The sequence below is a fragment of the Chlorocebus sabaeus genome, chromosome 15 (genome assembly GCF_047675955.1).
Source record: "Chlorocebus sabaeus isolate Y175 chromosome 15, mChlSab1.0.hap1, whole genome shotgun sequence".
Classification (NCBI taxonomy): domain Eukaryota; kingdom Metazoa; phylum Chordata; class Mammalia; order Primates; family Cercopithecidae; genus Chlorocebus; species Chlorocebus sabaeus.
Window position 1 is genome coordinate 59655554 of NC_132918.1, and position 12413 is coordinate 59667966.

Below are 12413 nucleotides of genomic sequence, written 5' to 3' on the forward strand. Positions count from 1 at the left end.
CCCTGAAGACAGACGTGGAAAACTGACTGCTAAAGGAGAGAATAAGTCAAATTCATTACACTGCTCATACTTATGCACACCACTATGAAATGCAACAATCATTTTGGATCTTTTTAGAGGTTTCCTAGTTTTCTTTTTTTTTTTGAGTTTTTTTAGAAGCAAGAGAAAAAGAGAAGTCAGTTGCAAATGTTGTTACTGATGAGTGAAAAAGATACTAGGTTTTGCTGCCATAGTTACTTGCCAGAAAGTTCTTCTTTCTTTTCTCTTTTTTTTTCTGGAGATGTACTATTTCACTTCAAAAAAATGAAAGAGTTTGACAGGTGATTCTTGGGGATCTCTCACTCACAACAATTAGTGTATGGTACTGAGGTGGCTCTTCATGTCACAAAACAAAATAGGAAGTTCCTTTATAAAAATCAAAGAATAATAATTTAAATGCCTATCATAAATTTCTAAATTAAAGTCTGGCCTAAACACCAAACCAAGCTATTCCAATCACTTCAACAAAAAAACCTAGCATATGAATCAAAGATGGTGGTTATTTGACCGGAAGCAGACATAATCCAATATAGTTGTATTAGTTTTCTATGTCTACTGTGACAAATGACCACAAATTTTGTGATTTAACACAACACAAAGTTACCTTTTCTTTTCCTTTTTTTTTTTTTTTTTGAGATGGAGTCTCGATCTGTTGCCCAGGCTGGAGTGCAGTGGCGCAATCTCGGCTCACTGCAAGCTCTGCCTCCCGAGTTCACACCATTTTCCTGCCTCAGCCTCCCGAGTAGCTGGGACTACAGGCGCCCGCCACCATGCCCAGGTAATTTTTTTGTATTTTTAGTAGAGACAGGGTTTCATCATGTTAGCCAGGATGGTCTCCATCTCCTGACCTTATGATCCTCCCGCGTTGGCCTCCCAAAGTGCTAGGATTACAGGCATGAGCGACTGCGTCCGGACAATACAAAGTTATCTTATAGTTCTGTAGATCAGAAGTCTGACATGGAGCTCACCAAGCTAAGATACACTTGTTGACAGGGTGCCTTCCTTTCTGCGGGATCCAGAGAGGAAGAATCCATTTCCTTCCTTTTTCTAGCTTCTAAAGTTCACCTGCTTTCCTTGGCTCACTGTCTCCTTTCTCAAACATCTTTAAAGCTAGCAATGTTGGGCCAATTCCTTGTCTCGCTGCCATCTCTCTGTCTACCTCTCTCTTCTACTTCTAAGAACCCTTGTGGCACTGAGCACATCCAAATAATCAGAATAATCTCCCTATCTGATTAGCAACCTTAGTTCCATCTGAAACCTTAATGCATTCGCCTCTGTCATGTAACTTAACATATTCACAGGTTCCAAGGAGTAGGACAGCCTTAGGACATCAGGATTTTAAGGACATCTTTGGAGCCCATTCTTCTTCCTACAATACTAGCTTTCTTTAGCTGGCAGAAACGAGGAGCTAAGAAAGACTGTAACTATTGTCCTTACGAATATAACCCTGTTCTCCAGCAGTTTTGGCAAGGCTTCATATGGCCCCAATATAGAATTTTACATATTATAGACTGAATTAAGAGATTCAAGAACCCCCTTAACAAATGCCTCACATACATTGAAAGTTTTGCTTTTTAGGTTTAATCATGAAATTTAAAACTAAAAAAAATAAATACATTGTTCTTGTCACCAGTTTTATGATAGAATATGAATAAGCTTATTTTATAATAGTTCATTTTGGTACAAGTCAATATATTCTTTTGTAAAAGAATAAAAGTGTTAGTCTCTCTAATTGGAACATAAACTTCACATCATTCAATTATATATTTGGGTTTTGTTCATTATCCTAATTTCAGAGTCAGGTAACTAAGATAGACTATTGTGAAAAAGATCAGTAGTGTTCACCCATATCTGATACTCTCCTCTTTGGGCACAGGAAAGACTGTACTTCCCAAGCCCTTGGTGGAAAGTGGGGTCACATGACTAGTTTTAGTCAGTGAAATTGAGAGGAAGTAATTTCCAAGCTGAAGAATTTATCTGTGGGTGTGCTACTTCCAATCTACTTCTGCTGCTTGTGGGAACATTGAAAGCCTCATGCTGAGATGGTGGTAGTATAAAACAGAAGAAGCCTTGGTCCTTAGTCACTGCACAGGGAATATCTTCCCTGAGCGATTCCATCCCACATAGGACTTTATAGGAATGAGCTATAAATCCCTTGTTACCTAGGTCAGTAGGTATATTTGTTACAGCAGCAAGTCTAGCCTAGCCTGACCAATACAATTGAGAAATATCATATTGTACTTTACAGAATCAAAGACACCATCAATTTTGAAATGAATCATTATATATCATTAAAAAAACTACTATCCATGGAATTATGATATGCCATCTATTTTAAGATGCATCTCAATTTCAGAGTTGTTCAAATGTGCAAAACTGTGTATTTTAGACTGGATGAAATATGGTATATGTCTAATTATAAGGAAACCTAGAAAATTTTAAGACTTGACTCATTTTCTAATAAGAATATCAAACTTGAATATTGAACTATTAGGAGTATAAGTCAAACAGATACATTTCTATTTATAATATGTTGTTAATTTAGTAACAAATTTAAATTTACGTTCTCATATTATATAAAATATTTAGAGCTACTGCTTTTTTCCCACTCTGAAATTTCATGAAATACAATTATTTAAACTCCTCACATGCATACAGACTAAGTGTCCTTGTCATAACTATGAGTTGTGCAACTCCGTACTTCCAGCTCATATTTTTCTAATAAAGCTCTCCTTGGAATCTGCATAGGAAACTGTCAGTACAAGTTCTATCTTTTTCTTAGCCTGTCTGCGCTATTATAATAAAATACCATGCACTGGGTAATATAAAGAACCGAAATTTATTTCTCACAGTCCTGGAGGCTGGGAAGTCCAAGATCAAGGCAATAGCAGGTTTGATTGTGTGGTAAGGGCTGCTCTCTGCTGCCAACATGGCGTGTCATTGCTCGATCCTCTGGAGTGAAGGAACACTGTGTCCTCACATGGTGGAAGGTGGAAGAGCAAGAGGGATGAACTCACTCCATCAAGCCCTTTGATAAGGGTACTTAATCCCATTCATAAGGAAGGAGTCCTCATGAGCTGATTGCCTCTTAATGACCCCACCTCTTAATAACTGCCAACAACTGAGTTTTTGAGAGCAGACATTCAAGCCATAACAATCTTAAAGTACAAGTACAGTCATGTACTGCATAATGACATATCAGTCAACAATGAACCACATATGCAGTGGTGGTCCCATAAGATAATAATTAAACTAAAAAATTCCTATCACCTAGTGATGCAGTATAAATACACATACTGCACTGTCAGTCATACAAAAGTATAGTACCTACAAGTATGTACAATATAATCATAATAAATACTTATGTCACTACTTTATTTACTATACTACACTAATATCATTATTTTATGGTATACTCCTTCTACTTATTTAAAAAATGTTAACTGTAAAACCTTCAGGAGATACTCCAGAGGAAGGCATTGTTATCATAGGAGGTGACAGCTCCCTGCATGTTATTGCCCATGGAGATCTCCCAGTGGGACGAGATATGGAGGTGAAAGGCAGAAGGCCTAGGTTAGTATGTGTGTTCATGACTTCATTTTTAACAAAAACTTCAAAAGTTAAAAAAACTAATGTTAAAAGTAGAAAATAGTTTATAGAATGATATAAAAAAGAAAATATTCTTCTACAGCTGTACAATGTGTTTGTGTTTTAAGCTGAGTATTATAAAAGAATCAGAAAGTTTTTAAAAATTAAATTTTATAAAGTAAAAACGTTACAGCAAGCCAAGGTTAATTTATTGTTGAAGAAAAATATTTTAAAAAGAAATTTAGTGCTCACGCCTGTAATCCCAGCACTTTGGGAGGCCGAGATGGGCGGATCATGAGGTCAGGAGATCAAGACCATCCTGACTAACACGGTGAAACCCCGTCTCTACTAAAAACACAAAAATTAGCCAGGCGCAGTGGCAGGCGCCTGTAGTCCCAGCCACACGGGAGGCTGAGGCAGGAGAATGGCGTGAACCCGGGAGGCGGAGCTTGCAGTGAGCCGAGATCGTGCCACTGCACTCCAGCCTGGGCAGCAGAGCGAGACTCCGTCTCAAAAAAAAAAAAAAAAAAAAAAAAAAAAAAAAAAGACCGTTAGTATAGCCTAAGTGTTATATATACAATGCTTATATATAAAGTCTACAGTAGTAAACAGTAGTGAATGTCCTAGACCCTCACATTCACTCACCACTTACTCACTGACTCACCCATGGCAACTTCCAGTCCTGCAAGCTCCATTCATGATAAGTGCCCTACACAGGTGTACCATCTTTTATACTGTGTTTTTACTGTCTATTTTCTATGTTTAGATATACAAATACTTACCACTGTGTTACAATTGCCTGCAATATTCAGGACAGTAATATGCTGTACAGGTTTGTAGTGCAGGAGCAACCGGCTATACCACAGAGCCTAGATGTGCATTATGCTATGTCATCTAGGTATGTGCAAGTATACTCTCTGATGTTTGCTTAAGGATGAAATTGCCTAATGATACTTTCTCAGAATATATTCCTGTCATTAAGCAGTACATGACTGTATTCATTTGAGTGATATTTGAATAGGTTTTTTTGTATGTTGTTGTTCATCCTATGTCTGTAATTTTTACAATATAACTACTTACTATTCTTTTTATAGTGCTTTTCAAAGACTTGTTAACAAAGACATCCCAGTTTTTCAACCTACGCTAGGGCAGGAATCAGGTTCACAACCTCAGTACTGTAAAACAGCATAGGATATGTTCTAATAAAGGACAAAAATGATCAGAGAGATTAGTCAAGGAGTCCTGGTAGGAGACATCTTCTGATGTCGCATCAAGGAGGACGTCTTTGAGCTGAGTCTTAGAAGATAAGTTTGCTTCTAACAAGTAGACAGGAAGTGATAAGCAGCATCTAAGTATTCTATATCTGACTTGGTAGTAATAGCTCCTGTCACTGATTGAGCCAAACACAGTAACAGACATGTATGTCACTGTATGTTAACAAATGTGTTATATCTAATACATGTTATCTCAATACTCACAGTGAAATTTTCAGATTGGTATTACTAACTGCATTTTACTGATTAAAAAATAAATTTAAAAACTGCAGAGCACAGAAATTATGTTCCTTAAAATCACAGTGCTATCACATGGGAAAGTCAGGACTCAAATGCAGATCTGAAAGATTCCCTTTCATATGGCAGCTTAGCTTTCTTTGGGCATCATAACAATGTTCTCCAAGTGGTAAGCACATAAGCCCTGAGCACAACTGTGAAACCTGCATGTATGGAAAATAAATAAATTTATCAACTAAAGGAAAACCACACTGTGTATGTGCAGAGCACTGTCTGAAACACACACTATAAAAGGTTTTACTCTATTACATTTGTTGCTATACCCTATTTATATTACATTTGCTTAGGATGCCATGTCAAAGTGGCTTGTTGGGCAGGTGTTAGTCAGCATCCAGCTTAACTTTTCAAACTGGATGTCATCTTTGAAATTTTAGTTAGAGACTTGTCATATAGAAGGAACACTCTAAATTATTAAATATGCCTCAGGGTGGAGAATCAGCACATCTTCATTCAGTATTAGATTCATTCTAATTACCCTGTAGAACTCAGAAATTAGTGAGAACTGCAGGCATCTTTATTCCTGAGAGCAAGTATTAGAGTCAGGTGGAAACACTATTATGAAATGCAAATATAACTCAGTGGAATAAGTGACAATTATGAAATAAAACCACCATCAATTTATGTTTATAAATCAAGTCTTGAAGACATCTAAAGCTCTGGAAGTGATGGAAGATCTGGGAATGTGGAAGTAACCCCTGGCATTTGTTTGGTCTTCTTTTCTGAGAGCTAAAGAGCCAGGCAGCTCCACCAGCTGGAGACATTGGACTGGGCATTGGAGTCTGAGCTACTACCTTTTGTTGTATTAAGCTCCAGTGGCTTTAGTGGACACTAGGTCCTTTTAGATCTGCTGGTAGGGCTCTCTGCTACTCAGATGTGTGCACCTCCACCCCCAACTATAAAGACGGAAGAGAGAGGAGCTAAAAGATCCCTGTCCCTTATCTCCAAATAGCCAACTTTCCTCCCGAGAAAGGACCCCAAAGCTTTGTTAACACTCATTGTGGAAGACAATGTTGTTCAGCTGATGTTAGAAGAAAATCTCAAACCCCATGATCACCCTCTGGATTAAGGACTCTGTGTCCCAGGTGATACCCTGAGATCTTCCCAATTGCTTTCTATCTCCATGACTTTACTCGCATCTTTCTTGGCCATTCATTAACTAACACATAGACAGTTAAGCATTACATTGTTTCTTCTGAATATTTTAACAATTTTTTTAATTTATCAATTTTATTTAGGTATAATTTATTACAATAAAATGCACTAATTTAAAGTATAGAGTCCAGTGAGTTTTGACAAATATACCCATCTGGGTAGCCAGCACCACAATCAAGACAGCAAACTTACAAACTTTTCTATCACAAAAAAAGGTTTCCTTATGCCCTTTTGGAGTCAACTCCCACCACCACCACCCCCAGGCAGCAACTGGCCTAATTTCTATCACTATAGATAAATACTTCTGGTTCCGGAACTTCACAGAAATGGAATCATTCAGTATGAACTCTTTTATGTGAGGCTTCTTTCACTTCTCATAATTTTAAAAGTATTTATCTATATTGTTGTATATATTGGTGTGTGTTCCTTTTCAGTGTCAAGTAGTATATATTCCATCGACAAACTACACATTTGCTTATCCATTCACCTGTTGATGGACACTTGACTTGCTTTTAATTTTGAGTACTTATGAATAAAACTGCTAGAAACATTTGTGTACAGATCTTGTAGACACATTTTCAGATAACTATCTAAAAGTGGAATTACTGAGCAGAGGTTTTCTTTTTAAAATTAAAACAATAAAAACATATGTTTAATTAACAAAGTTCAAATCACTTTATTTCCACTTGAACTTTTAAAAAGAAGAGGTGACATCATAAGTCATAGAACAGCCCAGAACTGCAAAGAGCATGTGGGGTTCCTACAGGCAAGCAAAGCACAACCACCTAGAGGTCAGAGCTATCTCTGAGCACTGGGCTCAGTGCTTGCTTAAAGAGTGGCTGAACAGGAAATGGAGAGGTGACAGCTGGTCAGGATGTGGGTAAGCAGCTAACGCCTACTTCACTGCATTGTCTACATCTGACTGGTGGGGTAGGGAGTCATGCTCCTGGTAGACCCAGGATCAAGAGTCTCAGGCTATTCCAGCTTTGGAAAAAACACTGAAAGTCAGCTGTGAGTTGCTAAAAAATGAAATGAAATGAAATGAAATGAAATGAAATAAAAAAAATTAAAAAATAAAATAAAATAAATAAAATAAAATAAAATAAAATAAAATAAAATAAAATAAAATAAAATAAAATAAAATGGCTAGAGTACAAGGAAGTTCCTGGCAAAAATTAATGGGCAAGAAATCATTAGCATTGCATATAAGAAGTTAAATGGGGATAATTTCCTTAACTTTCCAGTTGTACTTTCTCAATTGATTATAATGGTTACCCATGACTTTTGCTAGATTAAATCATATGCATAGTCAACTAATGCATATCAAATGTAAATAATAAGTCTTATCCTGTCTTTTTTTTCCCTGCAACTAACTCCTCATATGCCAGAGGGAATTTTCCAAGTCAACATCAAAGACTAATTAAACGTTTGGTGTAGGAGCTTTGAAAGAATGACTGTGTAATTTTATTTTACATATACATGCCAAATAAAAAATAAACTAATAAAAACTTCCTTTGGGTGCTGAAAGTTTGCTGTCTAATCTTCTAAAAGGCAAAAAGCATTGAAAAAATAATTAACCACTTCAGAGTTCATCAACAAATTAAGTCTCATGTTTCAAAACTTCAATTAATCTCTGTGATCACTAATTTTCTGGTAGTTGCCCATCTTTCTAATGATTTGTCAAATCCAAACCTTGCATTTTCTTTTTTTCTTCTTTTTTTACTTTTGTTTTAGGTTCATTATAGCACTATTCACAATAGCAAAGACATAGAATCAACCTAAATGCTTACCAAGGTTGTATTTTCATAGTTCTAAGTTTATTTTTTGAATTTAATATTAAGAAAGAATAGCATTTAGAAAGTATGAATTTACAGACAGGAAAAAATAACGGAAATGTTTAAAGTATTTTACAAGGCATCTGATCCACCTAAAACTACTATGTATTTTTTCTAATCTGATAGTTTACCATAGAGTCCTAAGTAGTCTTTACATTACAACATGAACAAAGTGGTCAAAGAAGTAGATTTGACGATTTCCACTTTGGCTGGTAAATCAACACACTGTCTACCATACTGAAACCTCCATGACAAAGGACAAAATGAGAGGTAAGAAGGACATAGCTTGAGTTTCCCATAGTAGCCGGAACCTGTGGTCAAGACTAGCTTGGGAGTAATTTGGCTACTACAGTTCACAAAAATTAGCAAAGAGACACATGACAAAGACTCTGCCTTTCAAAAGTCCAATTTCTTTGATATGTTTTTCTGTTTCTTACAAGTCGATTGCTTCTACCCACCACCACCGGAAACACATCCTTTGGGGGAAATGGAAAGGGTGGTGTACTAGATAGAAAGCAGGAACTCTGCAGTCCTTAAGCAAGTCATTTAATGTCTTTGGATTCTCATCTATGAAATGAAGTATTAAGTACTTTTCCTATTTGAAATCAGAAGGAAGCTCAGACTTTTTGGTCCTAGACCACCCATTCAGTATCCTGCCCTGGGGCTTCCTATGCATAAATAGTGATGGCTCTGTCCTCCAGCAGAGCACAAGCCACAGGTATCAGGAGTTACATACTGCCTAACTTTCTCAGCTTTTTGTCACTGGAAAAGGGTCCGATTCAGACCCCAAGAGAGGGTTCTTGGACCTCGCACAAGAAAGAAATCAGGGCAAGTTCATAGAGAAAAGTGGAGGCAAGTTTATTAAGAAAGTAAAGAAACAAAAGAATGATTACTCCATGGGCAGAGCAGTGGCATGAGCTGCTCGACTGAATAGACTTATAGTTGTTTCTTGATTATATGCTAAACAACAGGTGGATTATTCATGAGTTTTCCAGGAAAGGGGTGGGAAACTCCCAGAACTGAGGATTCCTCCTACTTTTAGACCACACAAAGTAACTTCCCATGTTGTCATGGCATTTGTAAATTGTCACGGCGCTGGTGGGAGTGTCTTTTAGCATGCATTATAATTTACATATAATGAGCAATGAGGATGATCAGAGGTCACTTTCATTGCCATCGTGGGTTTGGTGGGCTTTGGCTGGCTTCTTTACTACAACCTGTTTTATCACCAAGGTCTTTATGACCTGTATTTTGTGCTGACCTCCTGTCTCACCCTGTGACAAAGAATGCCTTAACCTCCGGGGAATGCAGTCCAGTAGGTCTCAGCCTTATTTTACTCAGCCCTTACTCAAGATGGAGTCGCTCTGGTTCTAATGTCTCTAACATTTCTATGTTTAGAAATAGAAGTCCATGGGATATTTCTATACTTCTGAATTTTACTTTTGGAAACTAACAAATAATATATTAAATATCATAAAAAGTCTAAGATAGAAATTCATCTGAAATACATATTTGTTTGTCAAGAATGTCTGTTACAAGATGGCTTCCATAGCACCATTTTAAAAGTTGGCTAATGCCAATCTAAAGAGCTTCAAGGGGCTTGTCTCCATACAGCTGAAGGAGGCAGCACAGGCTCTAACAGCTCTATCAAGAAGACTTCAAGTGCAAATCTGGGATAAGAAGACAAGATAACCCAAGGTTCACTACCTTAATTCTCAACTTGAGAAGAGAGCTACACTGCTGCCAAAGAGAGCTGTTATATCATTGTGCAGCCATAAGGATGCACTTGCAGACCTCCAATAACACAGAGTGCAACTGGCCAAGGATCCCAGCTGCTGTGCTCTGAAGTCCATCTCTGCATTCTCTCAGAGGCCATGATGCCTCCTGATGGGCGACTACTGGAGCACAGTAGGAATACAAAGGCAGGCCTGTAGGATGGCTGACTTTGCTAGAGGACTTCCTGATGCCTTTGCTACCTCTGACTGCAGAGCAATCTAGTTCACCTCCACCAAACGTCTGTTTTCACTTAGAATAAGACTTTAATCAGTGGTCTAATGGTTCCCCTGGTTTTTTCTAGCTCTTCTTTACTTTCTTTTATGTAAGCATTTTCTCTAAAAGTAACATTGCAATTGTAGTCCTGACTTAGCATCTGCTTCTCAGAGGTCCAGACTAACATTCATTCATGTATTCATCCACTCATTAATTCAGTCAAGAATTATTAATTCAGTCAAGAATTATAGAGTGCTTAGAATGTTCCTGGAACTTTGCTCTAGGCACTGGGGAGACTGGTGAACTATACTGAGAAGACACTAACATTGATAACCCTTCTTTGCTCAAAGTGTCATAACTGCTTCCCCTTCTTTAGCACTTACTGTGTGCTGGGCACTGAACTAAGACCACTCCACATGCCACATCTCATTTGCTCTTCACAACAACCCTGAAAGAAGGCATTATTATTCTTATTTCATAGATAAGAAAACAGAGACCTAGAGAGATTATGTTGTCAAGGCCTTTTCTGATAGAGCCAACTTTTTTACTCCAAAACCCATGCATTTAACCGTTAGCTTATGATGTACCTACTCCATTTGGATGTATCTGCTCCATGTGGACCACTGATTAAAGCCTTATCTCAAGTGAAAATAGAGGTTTGCTGGAAGTGTACTCGTTTGCTGTGTAGTCTGAGGTAGCAAAGGCATCGGGAAGTCCTCTAGCAAAGTCAGGCATCCTACAGGCCTGCCTTTGTATTCCTGCTCTGAGCACTTTTATTTTCTGGTAATGCACATCTGCATAGTTGATTTTCCAAAGCCTGGCTTCATTTCTTCAATTTAAATTTACGACCGTTGGGAGAACCATTTACAGAACAGGGAAAACACAGTGCTCCAGAGCATTCAGAGTTTGCACAATTCCAAAGTCAGGTTAACGACAACATTGTTTAACCCACCCAGAAGAGGTCTCTGATCAGGTGTGAGTTTCAACTCATCCTCACTGTTGCAAAGAAGATAGAGAGGACAGAAAAATCCTTAGCTTCTCTACTTTTCATCCTGGTCATGGCCCAGCCTTGGCAAACTGATAGCAGGTAGCTGCATATACCCAGAGCTTCTCTCAGAGGCCAGACAGGCCCACTGCAAAGTCAGCCACAGCAACCTGTGCAGCAGCTGTGAGCATCCTTGTGAAAACCAATGCAAACACGTACCATGATATCCAAGGTCAGATGTGATATCCTCTACAATTGATTCAAGTTTGCGGAGGTCCATGGAAGGAATAGGCTGAGGCTCAGGCAGGTTCTCTAAAGTCGGTTCATCAAATTCCTTGTGGAAGGTAATTAACAATTCATGAGATGCTGACAGAAGGAAACAGCACTACCACAAATGAAAAAAATATTATTTCTTAGAAGACTACTTGGAAACAAGCCTACCTAATCCTCTCCCTTAAACATTTTCAAACTTCAGGAGGTAAGCTGGGATAAGAGAAACAGCCCTGAATCAACGAGACAGGTGACCTTGCACAAAGCATTTAACTTTCATGGGCTCAGTTTCAGGATCATGACTAGGTAAGCCAAGTGGGATGCCCAAGGTACCAATTGAAGGTACTCACTCCATTGACAGCTGAGGGGGGCCTCCTTCAATTTGGCACCTAGGATATTCCACTTACCATACCCTACTCCAGCCCTGCTCAGTTTCTGCATCTCAAAATTAAAGGTGTTAGCTTGAATGACTTACAAGTTCCCCTCTAGCTTTAAATCTCTGTGATTCTATGAATTCCAATTTCCTAAAAGAAAAAGATCTAAGAGACCACATGATGAAAGAATTCACACTTCAAAAAAATAAAAGGTTTAGCCAAAATCAATAGGTATTTCAATAAATCATTTTGCCTTTTTCCCTTAGGGGTGTGTGTGTGTGTGTGTGTGTGTGTGTATTTGTGTTTGAACCTGGAGCTGGTGCTGAGTTGATCTATTTTTCTTGATAAATGGTTTTCATGGGAAACTACTCCAAGAGTATCTTTTTAATAAAACAAAATTTAAAAGAAAGTTCAATCTAATCTCAATAAGTAAAATGAAGCCATGCCACACTGCAGTGCAGTATTTGTGAGAATATCATCATAAAGTGTTTTTAAGAAGTCAGTTTTCTGTACTGTATAATAATTGTTTCAGGAGGTGAAATTGGTTCCAAATTTCAAAGGATCGCTGAGAGCACACAGAGAACTTTATGGATAAAGAACAGAGAGTACA

At 37.9% G+C, this 12413-nt stretch overlaps 1 protein-coding gene across 5 annotated transcripts in view; it reads right to left on the reverse strand.

Moving 5' to 3' along the window:
• The window catches only part of NEK11 (NIMA related kinase 11), a 302909-nt gene that overhangs the window by 155833 nt on the left and 134663 nt on the right, over positions 1–12413 (reverse strand). For all 5 annotated transcript variants that reach the window (XM_038002888.2, XM_008009148.3, XM_038002887.2 and 2 more), the window contains one exon: positions 11379–11493. In XM_038002888.2, coding sequence (XP_037858816.2) covers positions 11379–11493 — 115 coding nt within the window. The remainder of the gene's footprint in view (positions 1–11378; positions 11494–12413) is intronic.